Source organism: Pipistrellus hanaki (assembly GCF_964339955.1).
Source record: "Pipistrellus hanaki genome assembly, chromosome: 1".
NCBI lineage: Eukaryota > Metazoa > Chordata > Mammalia > Chiroptera > Vespertilionidae > Pipistrellus > Pipistrellus hanaki.
The window spans coordinates 72,221,209-72,241,294 of NC_140503.1; the positions used below are offsets into that span (position 1 = coordinate 72,221,209).

General features: G+C 50.4%; 1 protein-coding gene and 1 long non-coding RNA gene across 2 annotated transcripts in view; both read left to right on the forward strand.

Annotated features, from left to right (window-relative positions):
• Positions 1-20,086, forward strand: part of LOC311611566 — a 193,022-nt gene that overhangs the window by 108,966 nt on the left and 63,970 nt on the right. The gene's annotated exons all lie outside the window — the stretch shown is intronic.
• Positions 1,608-13,362, forward strand: MMP14 (matrix metallopeptidase 14). Its single transcript, XM_084862940.1, has 10 exons — positions 1,608-1,961; positions 7,327-7,475; positions 7,724-7,846; positions 8,212-8,516; positions 9,220-9,385; positions 9,653-9,806; positions 9,976-10,114; positions 10,238-10,388; positions 10,835-10,950; positions 11,341-13,362. Exons 1-10 carry the CDS (start codon positions 1,857-1,859, stop codon positions 11,670-11,672), a joined length of 1,740 nt encoding a protein of 579 aa, XP_084719066.1. The 5' UTR covers positions 1,608-1,856; the 3' UTR covers positions 11,673-13,362.

Here is a 20,086-nt window from a genome sequence, read left to right on the forward strand (position 1 = left end):
CTTTAATTTTTAGGGAGAGAAACATCGATGGGCTGCCTCCTGTACACCCCCTATTGGACGTCAAGCCGGCAAACCAGGCGTGTGCTCTGACCGGGAATCAAACCCGGGACCACTTGTTGGTGCATGGGACAACTCAACCAACAGCCACACTGGCTGGGCAAAACTTACATCTTATTGATCGTGAATTCTGTGTAGAAAAGGCCTTTGCTCTCATTAATACAGTACACTGGACTTTTTTTTCCCCATTTTTGTATCACAAACTTGTGTTAGTTCCTGGACTTTTGGAGTTTCTTACCTGACCTAATTTCTGTCCAGCCTCCCAGTTATTCCTTCCCTTGCTTTCTTTCCCTCCCTTCTTGCCCCCAATACCTCCTTCCCTTCCCCTCTCTCTGACCAATGTAATTCTTGGGTCTTAGATTTCGCTGATGGTTGAGTTTTCTGTCTCCCACACTTTTCCTGCTTGTTGTTCTGCCTTTCCAGATGTAGTTCTCAGCCTCTTATCTGTCTCCCTTTCTCAGCTGTAGCCTGCCCTCCCCCTTCCCAGAATACCTCCACCTTTTGTTCTCAGAGACTGCTCAGTCCTTGAAGGAGATTTTACCCTTGAATAAACTGCCTCCTTTTCCAGGGTATGGAATTAAACCCTGAAGTTCCAACTTCCGATCTCTCTTAACAATTGCACCAAACTTGATTTGCCTTTTCCTGGATTCCATGGCCTTGCACCCCTTTCCTCCCCAACCAGCTCTAATTTAAGGATCAGCCAGATTGCAAATGGCATAATAAGGAGAGCACATTTGTTTTTCTGCAAGGATGGGACCCCCCTGCCCCCATTCAGTGTGGTGGTGGGGTTTGTTGATAGGTAGTTGGACTTTGATATTGGTGTGGTTTTTTTTGTTGGTGGTGGTGGTTTGGTTGGTTGTTTTTTATTGATTTCAGAGAGAAAGGGAGAGAGAAACATTAATGATGAGAGAGAATCATCGGTTGGCTGCCTACTGAGGATTAAGCTCGCAACTGGGGCACGTTCCCTTGGCCAGAATCCAACAGGGACCCTTTAGTCCACAGGCCTATGCTCCATCCATCCACCGAGGCAAACTGGCGAGGGCTGATATTGTTTTTGTTTGTTTGCAACAGGGACAGAGGTGATTGTCAAGAATAAGTGACAAAGATTCAATTTGGTTTAATCACAGGTCCCAAAAGACAATCCCCTAACCCAGGTCCCCGGACATGGAAGACCCCAGACTCTGAACTTGTTTGCCCCAAGTTCTCTCCCAGAACTCCCCCCTCTGAGGTGCGGCAAAGGCTGAACACCGGAGGAATCCACCATCCAAAATGTGCCTGGGGGGAGAAAGTCTCCCACATCCCGTGCCCTTGGGACCCCCGCCCCCACCCGCCGCCACACACAGCTCCCTGCCCTCGGCTGCGGCCTCAGCCCCTGGAGATGGCAGCCTTCACCGCAGAAAGTCAACTTAGGTTTGGTTTTTCCTTCTTTCTTTTTTTTTCTTTTTTTTTACCGGGCTCTTGGCTGTAATTGGATTCGGGCTGAAACAACCACGTCCGCACCGGGAAAGGAGGGCATTGGGGCGTGGGCGGGAGGAGAGGCTGTGGGATAAAGGGAGGGACCAGAGCGGAGAGCAGGAGAGGGCTCGCCATCCAGTCCGCCGACTAAGCAGAAGGAAGACCAGAAAGCGGAGGAGAGGCCACGAGCGCACGGGCGCCCTCGGGAACCACTGCCTCTCCTCCGGGCGGACAGCCCTCCAACAACCCACACCCGGTGCCTCCCGGGGACAAAGGGTCCGAGGCAGAGGCGGCGCGACCCCCAGGCTCGGCCCCGCCGCGGAGCCCACGCCGCTGCCCGGACCATGTCTCCCGCCGCCCGGCCCGCCCGCCGCCCGCTGCTCCCCCTGCTCGCGCTCGCCGCCGCGCTCGCCGCCCTCGGTTCGGCCCAGAGCAGCTTCAGCCCCGAAGTAAGTGACCCTCCGGCCCTGCCCGAGCCGCGGCCGCGGAGGAGGCGAGCCGGGTCCCCGGGGACGGCCCCGCCGGGGAGGAGCGCTCTCGAGTCCCGTGTGCGCCGGGCCTGCGGGACCCCTCCTCCCCGTCCCCTCCTCATCCCCAAACTTCCCAGGCGAGCCAACTCCTGCCTCCTCCCCCACCCGCCGCCTCTCCTGCTCCCTTCCCGGGAGGAACTCCACGCCAGCCCCTCTCCCACCTCCGCTCCCCGGTCCCGGGCCCCGCTCCGCGCTCCGCGCTCGGCTCCGGGGCCAGTGGAGCCTGAGGACCATTTGGACTCCTCTCCGGTCCCGCGCTGCCTCGGTTCTCGTCCTGAGCCAGAGCCGGCCGCTCCTGCAACTTTCCTGCTCCCGCGCTCTCCTGCCCGCGCTGCCCGCGCCGGGGAGGCCGGGGCCCGGGGGCACGGTGGCCCCGGCCCCCCGATGCCCGCTGCCCGCTGCCCCCTGCCCCCGGCACGGCCCTCCGCCCGCGCATCAGCCCAGGTGGGGTCGCGGGTGGACGGCGGGGCGGCCCCGGCGCCCGAGCGGATCCCTGGGTCGCGGCCCCCGAGCCCCGGCGTCGAGGGTCCCGGCGCTGCGCCCCGGCCGCCCTTCCGTCCACACAAAGCTCTCCTTGTGAGCGGGGGCCGCCGCCGCCCCCGCCCCTCCCTCCGCGCCTTCAGGCCTTTTTTTTTGTTCATTGTTTTTCTGCGTTAATTGCACGGAGACTGGGCACGTTGCACGGGGGAGTGGGGAGAGGGCCTGGGCCCCGGGCGCCCACACAGGTCTTCACTGGCTCCGGTGCCCCCTCCCCCCCAAACACCCATTCGCCGACTTTGGCCCACCCGGCCTGGAGGAAGTGGCGTGGGAGTTGTCTGAGGAGGTTTTTCCTCTCTCTCCCTTTTATTTTGGGGTGAAGGTGGGAGACGGATTTGATCAGCTTCTTATTTTGGGACATCCCAACCCACTCAGCCCTGCCTGGGTCCTGGGTGCGGTCTGGAGGGGCCGGGAAGTGCCCCAGGAGGGGGAGGGGATCTGGACTTGCTTCCTCCAACCCCTCCGGCGCCCGGGTTCCATCCCCAGAGGAAACGTGTCCCCAGAAAGAACACACTCTCTGTCCTGAAGGGATCTGAGGCTGAAAGGAAAGCTGGCCCTAGGAATGGGGGTGCCCGGGGAGTGTGAACATCTGCCCCGTGGCCAATCCTGGCACCAGCCAGGAGGAGGAGGCATCGCTTTCCAGGCATGAAGTGTGCATCTGGGGCCCGAAAGGAGAGCTCTCCACAGTAGGAGCCTTGCCCAGGCCAGTTTGGCTCAGTGAATAGAGCCTCGGCCTGTGGACTGAAAGGTCCCAGGTTCGATTCCAGTCAAGGGCATGTACCTTGGTTTCGGGTGCATCCCCAGTGGGAGGTGTGCAGGAGGCAGCTGATCAATTCTCTCTCATCAATGTTTCTCTCTATCCCTCGCCCTTTCTCTCTGTAAAATCAATAAAATATATTAAAAAACAAAACAAAAAAAAAAAAAAACACACAATAGGAGCCTAGGCATTAGGGGGGCAGCCCACTGCCATCACCGCCTGCCCTGCCTTCTCCCGCCCCTTGCCCCATTAGGCCCCTCCCGGAGGGGCAGCAGCCCTGCCTCTGCTTTAGGTGGGTCCTGGGCAGTCCCAGTGTCAGAACCACCATTTGCTTCTGGGCTATGGAGGGGTGGGAGGCCGAGGGAGGGAGGAGCAGGCCAGAGGCTCCCATCCAGAGCCTGCTGGAGAGCCAGCGATTGCTCCACACACACACACACACACACACACCCTCACTCTAGGCCAAAGGTGGGGTGGGTTCCCTTGACTTTCCCTTAGGGCAGCAGTTTCCAGCGGGCCTGCAGCATGCAGAGGCCCACTGTTGTGCCGCAAGAATTTTAAAACTCGTGCAATACCTGACTGTTTAGTCAGGGCCTTTGACCTCTTTTTCCCTTTGATTGTCAAATAACAAAAATGACAACAGCCAACACAACAATAGCCGTCCAGTGTGAATGTACCAAATGTTACCTATTTGTCAGATCGGCAAAAAATACCATGTATTTTGTGGTGTGCCACAGAATTTTAACAAAGTTTTTATGTGTGTCATGAGACGGGAAGGGTTGAAAATCGCTCCCTTCGGGGAATACTGTCCACCAGTCAGTTTTCAAGACAAAGCCAACCAACGGAGTTCTTTGACCCAACATAGTTGCTCCCTCTCCAGGCCAGGCTGGGGTTCCGCCCTCCAGGCCTCCGTAGTCCTGCACCAGCTTCAGAACAGCCCTCTCCTCCCTGTCTGGCACTCAGCCCTTCCCCCACCCAGCCGCAGACACAGGAGTCCTCTCTTCTGTGGTTCCAACCCCAGTCTCTGTGGTTCCTGCTTCGCTCAGAGCTGGCCCCTGTGAGGGAAGAAAGCCTGGGCATGGAGCAGTGGGGCAGGGGCACCTCCTTTCCAGGCCTTTCAGTTCCCTTGACGCCAGGGATGGCCCTTTTTTGACTAAGTCTCTACTTTTAACTATTGGGTGTGGGGTGGAGGTTGTGGGCGTCGATGTTTTCATCTGCCTACCTTCCTGAGAGACTCATCAGGCGGAGGGATTTACCCCAGAGCTCTTGGCTGTGGATTCTCCCCACTGCCTGCCACCCACCCTTCCGTCATCCAGTCCTAGAATTCCCCTCAGCTTGGCTTCCTGGGGGTTGAGGAGGCCTGACCTCAGTCCTCCTGACTTCCAGTTCCGCTTAGGTCACAAGACTGAACTCCTACCCAGGTCATGAGCCCGGGGTGTCCACCCTACAGGTGAGACTAGGGGCACGGAGAGTGGCCTGCACACTCAGGCGTATGCCACAGCAGGCTGCCTGCAGGCATTGGCTGAGGCATCAGCCAGTGCAGGTCAAGGCAAGCATTCATCTGTTGGAGAGCAGCCCACGCCTGCAGCACCTTTCTCTGCTCCCCTCTGGCGGACCAGGGGTTAAACTTCACTCCTCCTCCTACCCTTGAGGTGGAGCCCTCAGAGCAGGTGGTGCTAGGGTGACTCTGGCCAGGCCTACTGGCTGGGGAAAGGGTGGGTTGTTTACATCTCAGGCCCTATCTCAGGCCCTACCTCCATCATCCTTGGGGGATCACTTCCCAAAACCATGTTGCAATTCTCTCTCTCCCCTTTTTTTTTTTAAGTTATTTTTTAAATTTTTTTACTGGTTTCAGAGAGGCAGGGAGAGGGAGAGCTGAAACCGGTTTGGCTCAGTGGATAGAGCGTCAGTCTGCGGACTGAAGGGTCCCGGGTTCGATTCCGGTCAAGGGCATGTACCTTGGTTGCGGGCACATCCCCAATTGGGGGTGTGCAGGAGGCAGCTGATCATTGTTTCTTTCTCATCGACTTTTTTAACACTCTATCCCTCTCTCTCTTCCTCTCTGTGAAAAATTAATAAAATGTATATTTTTTTAAAAGAAAAAAAGAAACATCAACGATGCCTCCTGCATACCTCCTACTTGGGATCCAGCCTGCAACCTGGGCATGTGGATTGAACTATGACCTCCTGGTTCCTAGGTCAATGCTCAACCACTGAGCCACACCAGCTGGGCCCATTATTGCAATTCTTGCCCCTGCAGGCTCAGGTCCCCAATCAACTGCTCCTGAATCACCTCTAGCCCCTATGCAAGAGTGCTGTTTCATCGATGGGGCGTGTGCCTCGAAATGAAGGGCCACATGGAGATTTATCCTAATACCCTAACAGCCGTAGCCTCAAGCTCCCATCCCAGGCAACGTGCAGCCCCTCTGGACTGCTTAGGGGAGCAGCACTGGATCAAGGACCAGCTGTCAGGGTAGCATCTCCCTGTAGGAAAATCCAAGTATTTTCATATCCCGTATATATAATTTGGCTCATTTTACTTTGCAGGCTTTAGGAAAATATTCCATTGCTCTTACAATAAAGGCTGATTTTTTTTTCCAGTGAGGTTTTACAGGTTTTGTTTTGTTAATCTTCACCCAAGGATATTTTTCCATTATTATTTTACTTTTTTTAAAGAGTGGAAGGGAGTGGGAGAGACAGAGAGAAACATCCATGTGAGAGAGACACATTGATTGGTTGCCTCCCAAATATGGGGACCAGGGATTAGGGCCCAGGATCAAGCCTGCAACTGAGGTACAAGGTATGTCCCCTTGACCAGAATCGGAATGGAACCCAGGGCACTTCAGACCGAGGTGACGCTCTAGCCACTGGGCAAAACCAGCAAGAGCTGTCCTTTCAATCAAACACCAAAAATCTAACTTTAAGGCGCAGGGGTGAGGGTTATAAAAGCCTGTGAATTCATTTGGTCTGGCCCTGCCTGGACATTAGGGGTGAGTTAATTAAATTTTTGGCCAGCAATAGCAGGCTAGTTTTTAAGTTGATCATTTTGTATGGCCCGAGGATGTTATAAATATTCAAATGAGTGTTATAAATATTCAAATGGCCCTTGGCAGAAAAAAATGTTCCCCATCCCTGCTTTTATATGTCAGCGCTAAATTATGGACCATTTACCACATACCTGAAGTAAAATACAGTCACCAAGAACCCACCTCACTCCCATCTTCCACTCCCCCTATCAGGGGTCCTCAAACTTTTTAAAGTGGGGGCCAGATCACGGTCCCTCAGAGAGCTGGAGGGCCGGACTATATGAACTACTAATTCCTATTGTAACACCTCGGCTGCGCTCACTGCCCAAAAAACCTGGCGGGCCGGATCAGATTCCTCTGCGGGCCGCATGTGGCCCGCGGGCCGTAGTTTGAAGATCCCTGCTACGTGATCCTGAAATGGACAGTGCAGGTCCCAAGACCTAGATCAGGAGCCGTTTGGATGGAAACCGGGGCAGGATCCTGGCTCCGGCTGCATCACACTTCTCACCACTCGCAGAGGCCCCGGCTTCCCCTGTCAGCAGCCAGCCTCAGCCCAGGCTCTTTTTCTGCCCTCCTTTCTTTAAAAAATCTCAGCTATCAGAGTCCTGGAGGCCTGGCATCCCCCTCCCATGAGGGCCTCCTGCCAGGCTCCAGGGTGGAGGCCCTCAGCCTCTCCCCTCTCTGCCCTGAGAAGACACCTGAGAACTCAGTTAAACTCGGTTCCCAGGAAGACCGCTGCAGCCAAAGTCCGGAGCTGAGGCCTGCAGCTCCAAGAGGACAAGGCACACTGGGGCCGGGGCCAGCATTCAGGTCCAGCCCTGGAGCTCCTCCAGACCCACTGCCAGAGCCAGGCTGGAGGCTCACTGCCCTTTCCTCAGCAAGCGGGGGTGCGTGCCAGCTGACGGAGGAGGCCGAGGCTTCCCTGGGGCCGGTGGGGATGCTCTAAGCCACATCCCTCTCCCTGCAGGCCTGGCTGCAGCAGTATGGCTACCTGCCCCCCGGGGACCTGCGGACCCACACACAGCGCTTACCTCAGTCACTCTCAGCTGCCATCGCTGCCATGCAGAAGTTCTACGGTCTACGAGTGACGGGCAAAGTAGATCCAGACACCATGAAGTAAGTGCTAGACCCTGGCAGGGAATCTGCCCGACACACACTGACCAAACCCTGAGCTACCGTAGAAGCTGCTCCCTGAACGCCTGACTCGTGCCCCTCTACCTCATGGCCGCATGCTGATCCTGAGCCTGTGTATTTACCCTGACCGTCCTCACACCGACCCTGGGGCCACATAGTCCCCCTGTCCTCCAAAGACCTTGCTCTTTCACACGCTATACTGACCCGTCTTCACACTTCAACCACCCCAGGGCCATGAAGCGCCCCCGCTGTGGTGTTCCAGACAAGTTTGGGGCTGAGATCAAGGCCAACGTTCGAAGGAAGCGCTACGCCATCCAGGGCCCCAAATGGCCGCATAATGAGATCACTTTCTGGTGAGTCTACCAGGCAAGTGGCCTTCCTCACACCGGGTTCCCCTTCCCTGTCAGTTGTGCTTAGAGACTCAGAGGCGTCTTGCCACACTCGCCTCTTCCTGGGATGCATCCTTGGACGTGGGGAGGAAAAACGCTGTCACCCTGAGAGAGATACAGCCTGTAAGGGAGAAGGGGTACACCCCAGGCCACAAAGCCAAAGCCTGAGGGCCCCGGAGCTCTCAGTACTTGAGGCAAAGGCACCCTGAGGTGGCAAAGGTGGTGGCTGAGCAAGTTCACTCAGACTTGGGAGAGGACAGGGAAGGAGAATGTTGTCCCTTGTAATCCTAACATAACTCTCCTCCTCTCCCCACGTGGCCGGACCGCAGCATCCAGAACTACACCCCCAAAGTGGGCGAGTACCGCACGTACGAGGCCATCCGCAAGGCGTTCCGCGTGTGGGAGAGCCACACACCGCTGCGCTTCCGAGAGATCCCCTACTCCTACATCGAGAACGGCCACCAGCACGCCGACATCATGATCATGTTTGCCGAGGGCTTCCACGGCGACAGCACGCCCTTCGACGGCGAGGGCGGCTTCCTGGCACACGCCTACTTCCCAGGCCCCAACATCGGGGGCGACACCCACTTTGACTCTGCGGAGCCTTGGACTGTGGAGAATCAGGATCTGAATGGTGAGCCCTGGGGCTCTTATTCAATGATCATTGGTACAGGGTTCTCCTACCTCCCCCCAAACCTCAAACCCCCAAATCGCAGGGCCACAAGGGACTGCAAAAATCTCCAGGTCTGACTTCCAACAAAGCAGGAATCCAGTGTTTTTGTGTGTGGGTTTTTTTTTGTTTTTTTTTTAGTATATTTTAATGATTTTTTACAGAGAGGAAGAGAGAGGGATAGAGAGCTAGAAACATCGATCAGCTGCCTCCTGCACAACCCCCACTGGTTGTGTGCTCACAACCAAGGTACATGCCCTTGACTGGAATCAAACCTGGGACCCTTCAGTCTGCAGGCCGAAGCTCTGTCCACTGAAACAAACCGGTGAAGGCAGAAATCCAGTTTTTAACTATTTATATGTGGTTCCTTCTCTCACCCAATCATTGACTTCTCGGTCAAAGACTTCCTAGTCTCCCCATCACCCGCTTACCCGACAGATGTCACCCTGGGAGGGAAAGGCCCCGACAGAGACCTCAGCTTCCCTTCACGCAAGTCTCGTGGCTCGGGATCTAGTCCCCGAGCCCGCTCACCTCCTCCCAGAAGAGCATGGTGGGTTGGTGGCTTTTGTGAGGCAGGCTGGGTGTGACACGAAAGCCTCTGACGGGAAGGCCGGGAGCCTGCGGGGCGGGACCCAGGCTGCCGTCCTAACCTCTCTCCTCCCTCCAGGGAACGACATCTTCCTGGTGGCCGTGCACGAGCTGGGCCACGCCCTGGGCCTCGAGCACTCCAGCGACCCCTCCGCCATCATGGCCCCCTTCTACCAGTGGATGGACACGGAGAACTTCGTGCTGCCCGACGACGACCGCCGGGGCATCCAGCAGCTCTACGGCGAGTGACCTGTGCCCGCCTCTGCTCCTTCCTCTCTGTCCCTCGTCTGTGTGTTCTTGGCCTTCGTGTCTCTTTCCATCTCCCCACCGCCCCCTCCTGACGCTGCCTCTGTCTGCTCCCACGTCTCAGTCCCCCCTCTTCTGTCCTTTCTCAGCTGATTGCCTCGGCCTCTCTCCCCTTCCCGAGAGTGTTGTCTGCCCTTATGCCTGTCCTTTCCCCTCCCTCTGCCGCCAAGTCTGAAGTGCCCCCCCTGTTCTCCGCCCCCAGGGAGTAAGTCGGGCCCCACCAAGATGCCCCCTCCGCCCAGGACCACCGCCCGGCCCTCTTTCCCCGATAAGCCCAAAAACCCCACCTTCGGGCCCAACATCTGTGACGGGAACTTTGACACCGTGGCCGTGCTCCGCGGGGAGATGTTTGTCTTCAAGGTGAGAGGAGGACATGGGCTGGTTTGGTGGACACAAGGGCTGCGGTGACCGGGAGGCAGGGTGGAAATGGCGGAGGCGGGGGGGGGGGGGGTATGGGGTGGAGCTTTGGGAACTGGATCAGAGGATAAGTGACAAGACATCATGAGCTCTTACGTCGACTGCCTCCCAGGAGCGCTGGTTCTGGCGGGTGAGAAACAACCAAGTGATGGACGGGTACCCCATGCCCATCGGCCAGTTCTGGCGGGGCCTGCCTGCATCCATCAACACTGCCTACGAGAGGAAGGATGGCAAGTTTGTCTTCTTCAAAGGTAACCAGGCCTTACTTAGTCTCTGAGTGTGCGGGGAGTGCCCCTGGGTGGGCAGATGCCGCTTGACTCCTCCACGGACCCTGGAAACCGGTGGAGCCGCCATCCTGCCCTCTGTCTCCCCAGGAGACAGGCACTGGGTGTTTGACGAAGCTTCCCTGGAGCCTGGCTACCCCAAGCCCCTTAAGGAGCTGGGCCGAGGGCTGCCTGCCGACAGGATTGACGCCGCCATCTTCTGGGTACCCAATGGGAAGACCTACTTCTTCCGGGGAAACAAGTAAGACCTTGGGCCCCAGGCCTGCGTCCTCAGCTACCGGATCCCTTCAGTCCTGGAGGGAGACCCACTCTGTGCCTGGGCGGTTTCCCTGGAGAAGGAGCTGGTTGAGCCTCTGTGGTTGCCTAGCGATGAGCAGCCTCCAGTGGGGGCCGAGTGAGTGGGAAGTGACCGGGTCACCGTTGCAGACCTGGTCATTTGACGCCTCCTGTCCCGGCACCAGGCCTCCGCTCCGGCGGCCTCGCACTGTCATTAAGGGCCACCGGTGGCTCCTTGCAGCCTGGCCCTCCCTCCCACCCCCACCTTCCGCTGCTTCCAGCCGCAGGCCCTCATTACCCAAACCCCTGGCCACAGCCACCCTTACCTCACTGGTGGACTCCGTCCCGGGTCCTGCTGCCCTCTGAGGAAGGGCCCGTGTCCAACCACTTCCTTCCTGTCCTCTGCGCCAGGTACTACCGCTTCAACGAGGAGCTCAGGATGGTGGAGAACGACTACCCCCAGAACATCAAGATCTGGGAAGGCATTCCCGAGGCTCCCAGAGGGTCCTTCATGGGCAGCGACGAAGGTGAGAAGGGCATGGGCCGTGTCTGTGCGGGGAGGATCGGAACAACGAGTTAAGAGAGAGGAAGAAGAAAGATGGAGGGCATTGTGGGGAGATAATGACAATGATGATGACAGTGATAATGATGGCTCCCACTTTTCAGTCCACCTCTTCTTTGCCGTGGGCCAGTCACTGGGCTCATGCTTCCCGTGTGTTAGACCCCATAGCGCCCACCACTCCTCCCACCTGGTGCTAGAATCACCCTGTTTCCAGCTGAGGAAACTGCTGTGAGGAGAGGTGGGAGGTGAACTCGGCCAGCCCCACCCTGACGGATCTCCTTTCTGCTCTTCCCTCCGGGTCTCCTGGGTGCCGCCCACCCGTGTCCTCTCGGCCACCTTCTCGCTGCCCCTGCAGTCTTCACGTACTTCTACAAGGGGAACAAGTACTGGAAATTCAACAACCAGAAGCTGAAAGTGGAGCCGGGCTACCCCAAGTCCGCCCTGCGGGACTGGATGGGCTGCCCGTCGGAGGGCCGGCCGGACGGGGGGACTGAGGAGGAGACGGAGGTGATCATCATCGAGGTGGATGAGGATGGCGGTGGGGCGGTGAGCGCGGCCGCGGTGGTGCTGCCTGTGCTGCTGCTGCTGCTGGTGCTGGCCGTGGGCCTCGCCGTCTTCTTCTTCCGGCGCCACGGGACCCCCAAGCGGCTGCTCTACTGCCAGCGGTCCCTGCTGGACAAGGTCTGACCCCCACCGCTGCCCACCCACTCCTACCACGTGGACTTGGCCTCTGAGGGCCAGTGGCAGCAGATGGTGGTGGGTGGGCCTCTCCCACCCGATCCAAGCTCTCCCCCCACCCTGCCTCCCTCCTCTGTTCCACAGCGGGCCCCTCCCACCTCGACCCTGGCATTGCTTCTTCTCTAGACCGGTCCCCTGGGGGCTGAAAAGGGGCCACCCCTTCCGGCCCTGCCCCTCCACGGCCCCTGTAGCCTGGCATGTGTCCAGCCCCGTCTGAATGTCTTGGCTCTGCACTTGAAGGCAGGACCCTCAGACCTCACTGGTAAAGGTCAAATGGGGTCACCTGCTCCTTTCCATTCCCTGACATACCTTCAACCTCTGAACTCTGACCTCAGGAGGCTCTGGGCACTCCAGCCCCGGCAGGCCCCCAGGTATACCCAATTGGCAGCCTCCCACCACTCTTCTTTTGTGGGGGGAGACCCTGCGAGAGGGTGAGGAGATGGGGGCCACATTGCCACCTTGTAAGACCTGGGGAGGAAGGTTCAGAGAGGATCAGTCTTCTACACAAAGCTCTGCCTCTCCCCCTCATTCTGCTCCCCAAGAACTTCATGGAAGGAGCCTGAGCCATTAAGGAGGTAACTGAGGCTGCAGAAACCCCCAACAGCCCTACCCTCCCAAATGTTAGCCTTGGATGGGAATGTCGAGGTTGGAAGAGCTGAGGCCTGGGAGTGCAGATACGGGGTGTGTCTCTGTAGGAAGAGACTCGGTCCAGAGCCCTGGGGGTGAGCCTCAAAGCCACGCAGAAAGGACCTTGCAGGTGCCAGGGGCCGAGCAGTCAGAGGGGATAAGAGGGACCAAAAGGAGGTTCAGCGGGAGTGGACAGCAGGAGGTGACGCGCTGGAGGTGGAGCAGGCTAAGCCGTTAGGGACGCACAGGGTGGACGCACCTGGGGGAGGCACGTTTTACTGGAGCTGGAGGAGGAGCCCACGAAAGGCACACCTGCTCCACCTCGTGCCTGCCCTCTGACCGGAGAGCACAGAGGGGAAGGGGAAGGAGCTCAGGAAAAGGAGCAGAGATGGCACATCTGGGGTCTGGCAGCTGGCCCTTAGAGAGAGGAGCTACCTAGTTAGAAAGCAGAGAGCTCCCAGCGGTAGGAGCACCGAGTCAGCAGGCCTCAGAGAGAGCAGATGCCTGAGCATTTCTTGTTTCTTGGTCAGGTTACCTCATCACTTCCTGGTGCCCCCACCCCTCCGCCCATCCTTTCTGTGTCCTGCCCTCCCCTCACCCCCCTCCCCTTCCCCAGCCCATCCATTTGAAGTCTCCTTCAGCCACCGAAGGTGGTCATGGTACTGGGGACTTGGGAAAGTGAGAGACCCTTCCGGGAGTGAAAAGAGGGATGTCAGGGGTGGGGCATTGGGGGGGTTGGGGGGAAATGGGATGAACGGTGCTGGCAGTTCGGCTAAATTTGTCTTGTTTGGGTTTTTTGTTTTGTTTAATGTATATTTTTATTATAATTATTATATATGAATTCCCTTCAAATCGTTCCTTTTTGTTAACAAGGGGCATGGGGAGGGTTTGGGGTGGGGGGGCAGAGGCATTGACCCCAGGAACCTGCAGGGCGGGGCTGGGTCAGTGCCCTTTAAGGATATTTTTTACCTTGTTCAACCTTTCCACAAAAAATAAATGGTGTTTCACATTCCTTGTGTGGCTTCAGTTCTCTCCTAGGGTAAATGGGATGTGGCTATGAGAACAAGAGAAACGGGGAGTCCTAACCAGTTTGGCCCATAGACTGAAGAATCCCAGGTTCAATACCAGTCTAGGGCACATACCTCAGTTGCAGGCTCGATCCCCGGCCCAGTCAGGGTTCATCTGGAAGCAACCAAGTGATGTGTCTCTGTCACATCAATGTCCCTCCCCTCCTTCCCTTCACACTCTCTAAAAATCAATGGACTCTTCCTGATTTGAGTTTTGGAAGATTGTATTTTTCTAGGAATATGTCCATTTCATTAAGGTTGTCCAATTTGTTAGAATAGAGTTCTTTATAGTATTTTTTTATGATCCCTTGTATTTATGTGGGGTCAGTTGTTACTTCACCTCTTTCATTTTTTATTTTATTTGAGTCCTCTATGTTTCTTGGTGAGTCTGGCTGGAGGTTCATAAATCTTGTTTATGAAATGGATATGTTCCTTAAAAAATACAATCTTCTAAAACTCAACCAGGAAGAATCAGAAAACCTAAATAGGCCAATAACTACTTATGAAATTGACGCAGTAATAAAATTTTTTTAAAAACATCCAACAAACAAAAGCCCTGGTCCGGACAGCTTCACAGAGAGTTTACCAAACATTCAAAGGCAAACTAGCACCTATACTCAAAACTATTCCAAAAAAATTCAAGAGGAAGGAATACTTCCATGCTCTTTCTAAGAGGCCAGCATTATCCTAATTCCAAAACCAGATAAAGAGACTACAAAGAAAGAATTACAGGCCAATATCCCAGATGAACATTTATGCTAAAATCCTCAACAAAATATTAGCAAATCATTAAAAAGAGCATACACCATGACCAAGGGGATTTACTTCAGGGCTGCAAGGCTGGTACAATAGCTGCAAATCAATAAATGTGAAACCACATTAAAAAATTGCAAAACAAAAATCATAGGATCATATCAATTGATTCAGAAAAAGCATTCGACAAAATCCAACACCCTTTTTTGGTAAAAACTCAATAAAGTGGGAACAGGGGACTCATACCTCAACATGATAAAAATCATATATGACAAACCTACAGCAACATCGTACTCACTGGGCAGAAACAAACCATTTCACCTAAGAATAGGATTCCCCCTTTCACCACTCATGTTTTACATACTACTGGAAGTGCTAGCCATAGCAATCAGACAAGAAGAAATAAAAGGCATCCAAACTGGAAAAAAGGAAGTAAAACTGTGATTATTCACAGATGGCGTGTTGTTATACATAGAAAACCCTAAAGACTTCAAAAAACTACTAGATTTAATAAGTGAATTTGGCAACTAGCAGGATACAAAATTAACACCCAGAAATCTATGGCATTTTTATACACCAATAATGAACTCACAGAAAGAGAAACTAAACAATTCCATTTACCATTGCAACAACAAAAATTAAGATACCTTGGAAAAAACTTAACCAAGGAGGTAAAAGACCTAGCCTCGGAAAACTACAGGTCATTGAAAAAACAGTAAGATATAAACAAGTGGAAGAATATACCAAGTTCATGGATTGGTAGAATCAACACCATTAACATGTCCATACTACCAAAAACAATCTATAGATTTAAAGCAATCCCTATTAAAATATCAAGAGCATATTTTACAGACCTAGAACAAACTCTCCAAAAAATTTATATGGAACCAAAAAAAAAAAAAAAGAAAGACCCCAAATAGCCATAGCAATCTTGAGAAAGAAGAACAAAGTTGGAGGAATCATAACACCAGATATCAAGTTACACTACAAAGCCACTGTACTCAAAACAGCTCGGTTTTGGTATAAGAATAGGCATATAGACCAATGGAATAGAACAGAGAACACAAAAATCGACCCAAGCCATTATGCTCAATTAATATTTGACAAAGGAGGCAAGAGTATATAATGTGTCAAGACAGTCTCTTCAATACACAGTGTTGGGAAAATTGGACAGATACATGCAAAAAAAAATGAAATTTCACTGCCAATTTACACTATATATAAGAATAAACTCAAAAGTGAATAAAAGACTTAGTTGTAAGATGTGAAACCGTAAAAATCTTAGAAGAATCCACAGGCAGCAAAATCTCAGACAACTTTCATAGCAATGTGGGGTTTTTTATCTTTGTTTTTTGTTTTTAAATAATTCTTTATTGTTAAATTCTTTATTGTTATATGTCCTCTTTCTTCCCTTATTGACCCCTCCAGTCTGCCCCCCGCCCCTCACCCCAGGCCTTCAGCACCCTGGTTGTCTGTGTCCATGGGTTGTGCATATATGCATACAAGGTCTTTGGTTGCTTACTTCCCACCCATCCTCCCTCCCCCACCTTCCCACTGAGATCCTTCACTCTGTTCCATGCTTCCATATCTCTGAATCTGCTCCGTTCATCAGTTTATTTCATTAATTAGATTTCACATATGAGTGAGATCATGTGATACTTGTCTTTCTCTGGCTTATTTCACTTAGTTTGATATTCTCTAGGTCCCTCCATGCTGTCTCAAAGGGTAAGAGATTCTTCTTTTTTACTACTGCATAGGATTCCATGGCATAAATGTCCCACAGCATTTTTATCAACTCATCTACTGATGGGCACTTGGGCTGTTTCCAGATCTTAACTTTTGTAAATTGTGCTGCTATGAACATAGGGTGCATACATTCCTTCTGTTTCGGGTTTCACAGGATATATAACTAGAGATGGGATCACTGGGTCAAATGGCAGTTCCATATTTAGGTTTTCTTTAATATTTTTATTATGTATTTTTTTATTGATTAAGGTATTACAAATGTGTCTTTATCCCCCCATCATATTTAATTTTTTGACGTAACTCCATACTGTTTTCCATAATGGTTGCACCAGTCTGCAATCCCACCAGCAGTGTACAAGGGTTCCCTTTCGCCGCATCCTTGCCAGCACTTGTCATTTGTTGCTTTCTTAAAGGTAGCCATCCTGACAGATGTGAGGTGATACCTCATTGCCATTTTAATTTGCATCTCTCTGATGATCAGTGACTTTGAGCATTTTTTCATATGTCTCTTGGCCATCAGTATGTCCACTTTGAAGTAGTATTTATTTAGGTCCCTTGCCCATTTTTAAATTGGATTGTTTGCCTTTCTTTTGTTAAGTTGCATGAGTTCCTTATATATTTTGGATATTAACTCTCTATCAGATAAATACTAGGTATACTGGTTAATAATGCGGATTTTTTCCAATAGATTTAGACATATGTTGATATATATGTGATTTGATATGTATGCTATTTTGTTGTGTTGACAACAAGCTTCAAAACTTCATATGTCAATTTTCGGAAGATGTTAACATCATATGTATTTTTGCTTAAAAATGTCGAATTTCATGCCAAAAAAAAGAACATTTGTGGGAAGTTTTAATTCATTACTTTATTTTGAAGAAAAGTGCTGCTGAAAGTTATTGTATACTTATAGAAGCTTATGGTAAACATGCTTCATCTCAAGATACTTGTGAACGCTGGTTTAAACGCTTTAAAAGTGATGATTTTGATATGAAAGACAAAGAACGTCCAGGTCAACCAAAAAAGTTTGAAGACTAATGATTACAAGCATGATTGGATGAAGATACATGTCAAACTCAAAAACAATTTGCAGAAAGATTAAACCTTGCTCAGCAAACAATTTTTGATCATTTACCAGCAATGGGAAAGATTTTAAAGAAAGGAAAATGGGTGTCACATCAACTGAATGAAAGACAAGTGGAAAACCAAAAAGTCATCAATAAAATGTTGCTTCAATGGCACAAAAATCTTTTTTGCATTGAATTGTGACCAACAATGAAAGTAGACTTATTTTGAGAATCCCAAACGCACAAAATCATGGATTGATCCAGGTCAGCTATCAACATCAACTGCAAGGCAAGGCCAAATTGCTTCAGAAAGTAGACAATACCCTGCGTTTGGTGGGATCAGAAAGGTGTGATGTATTATGAGCTTCTAAACCCCGATAAAACCGTTAATAGTGATCACTACTGACAACAAATAATCAATTTGAACCACGCTTTGATTGTGAAATGATCAGAATATTCCAGAAGACAAGGCAAAATAATTTTGCTTCATGATAACGCACCATCACACACTTCAAAACCAGTTAAAGACACGTTAAAAGATCTTGCCTAGGAAGTGTTAACCCATCACCATATTCACCAGACCTTGCTCCTTCAGATTACCACTTGTTCCGATAGATGGCACATGCACTTTCTGAGCAGCACTTCAAAACATACAAAGAGCTGAAACCAGTTTGGCTCAGTGGATAGAGTGTCAGCCTGTGGACTGAAAGGTCCCAGATCTCAGGTTCAATTCCAGTCAAGGGCATATACCTTGGTTGTGGGTACATCCCCAGTAGGGGGTATGCAGGAGGCAGCTAATCGATGTTTCTATCTTGATCCCTTCCTCTCTGTAAAAAAAACCAACAAGATATATTTAAAAATAAATATATATATATATATATATATATATATATATATATATATATATATATATACACACATACACACACACACACACACACACACACACACACAAAGAAGTGGAAAATTGGGTCTCTGAATGGTTTGCCTCAAAACAAGAAAAGTTCTATTGGGATGGTATCCATAAATTACCTAAAGATGAGGCAAATGGGTAGCTAGTGATGGACATTACTTTGAATAAAGCACTTTTGATGTTTCTCTTGAAATTATCATGTTTTCTTTGATTATAAACCCACATTAACAGATATACCTACGGTAATATGGTCTCCCATGCAGTGGGCTCCCTTTTCATTTTGTTGATGGTTTCCTTTGCTGAGCAGAAGCTTTTTATTTTTATGTAGCCCCATTTGTTTATTTTCTCCTTATTTTCCTTTGCTCTAGGACAGTGGTCGGCAAACCACAGCTCGTGAGCCACATGCGGCTATTTGGCCCCTTGAGTGTGGCTTGGCATTAGAACCACTTTTTCAAAATAGACTCACCCAGGCCGAAAACCGACTTCTGCACATGGACCTCAAAGTTTCGATCACACTGTATGTGTGCCCACACATGGTATTTTGTGGAGGAGCTACACTCAAGGGGCCAAAGAGCTGCATGTGGCTCTCGAGCCGCGGTTTGCTGACCACTGCTCTAGGAGATGTATCCATAAACATATTGCTATGAGAGATGTCTGAGATTTTGCTGCCTATGTTTTATTCTGGGATTCTTATCATTTCATGACTTACATTTAAGTCTTTTGTCCATTTTGAGTTTATTCATGTATATGGTGTGAGTTGATAGTCTAGTTTCTTTTTTTCTTTTTTTTTTCTTTTTTTTTTTTTGCATGTAGCTGTTCAATTTCCCCAACATCGTTTATTGAAGAGACTGTCTTGACACCATGGTGTGCTCTAGCCTCCTTTGTCAAATATTAATTGAGCATAATGGCATTGGTCGATTTCTGGGGTCTATTCTGTTCCATTAATCTATGTGCCTGTTCTTATTACAGTACTAGCCTGTTTTGATTACAATGGCTTTGTAGTATAACTTGATATCTGATATTGTGATTCCTCCAACTTTGTTCTTTCTCAAGATTGCTGTGGCTATTTAGGGTCTTTTTTGTTCCATATGCATTTTGGAGTATTTGTTCTACGTCTGTGAAATATATATGCTCTTAGTATTTAACAGGGATTGCATTGAATCTGTACATTGCCTTGGGTAGTATGGACATTTTAATGATGTTGATTCTACCAATCCATGAACACAGTATATTCTTTCATTTGTTTATATCTTTTTCTATCTCTTTTTACAACATCCTGTAGTTTTTTAAGTACAAGTCTTTTACCTCCTTGGTTAAGTTTATTCCTAAGTATCTTAATGTTTTTGTTGCAATGGTAAGTGAGTTTTTTTAGTTTCTCTTTCTAATACTTCATTATTGGTGTATAAAAAAAAACCCCATCTATTCTAAAAACATACTCTAAGTGGAAGTTTTTAATAAATCAGTATTTGATAAAAATTTTAAAAAAGCCATCTATTTTTAGGTGTGATTTTGTATCCTGCTACATTACCGAGTTGATTTATTAAACCTAGTAGCATTTTGGTGGTCTTTAGGGTTTTCCATGTATAATATCATGTCATCTGCAAATAGAGTTTTACTTCCTCCTTTCCAATTTGGATGCCTTTTAGCTTCCGAGATCAGAGGAGATCGGGCGCGTTCAGGGTGATATGGCCGTAGACTTGGATGCCTTTTATTTCTTCTTTTTGTCTGATTGCTGTGGCTAGGAATTCCAGTACTGTGTTGAGTAAGAGTGGCAAAAACAGACATCCCTGTCTTGTTCCTCTTCTTAGGGGAAATGGTTTTAGTTTCTACCCATTGAGTATGATGTTAGCTGTAAGTTTGTCACATATGGTCTTTATCATGTTGAGGTTGATCCTTCTAGTCCCACTTTGCTGAGAGTTTTTATCAAAAAAGGGTGTTGGATATTGTCAAATGTTTTTTCTGCATTTAATGATATGATCATGTGTTTTTGTCTTTCAAATTCCTTATGTGATTTATCATGTTTATTGATTTGCAGATATTGTACCAACCTTACATCCGTGGAATAAATCCCACTTGGTCATGGTGTATGATCTTTTTAATGGATTGCTGGGTCCAATTTGCTAATATTTTGTTAAGGATTTTGTTCATCAGGGATATTGACCTATAATTCTCTCTCTCTCTCTCTCT

Coding starts and splice junctions, on each gene's coding strand:
- MMP14 (XM_084862940.1), top strand. CDS start 1,857: ATGTCTCCCGCCGCCCGGCCCGCCCGCCGCCCGCTGCTCCCCCTGCTC. Junction 7,476..7,723: donor GTAGATCCAGACACCATGAA/GTAAGTGCTAGA, acceptor CAACCACCCCAG/GGCCATGAAGCGCCCCCGCT. Junction 9,386..9,652: donor ATCCAGCAGCTCTACGGCGA/GTGACCTGTGCC, acceptor GCCCCCAGGGAG/TAAGTCGGGCCCCACCAAGA.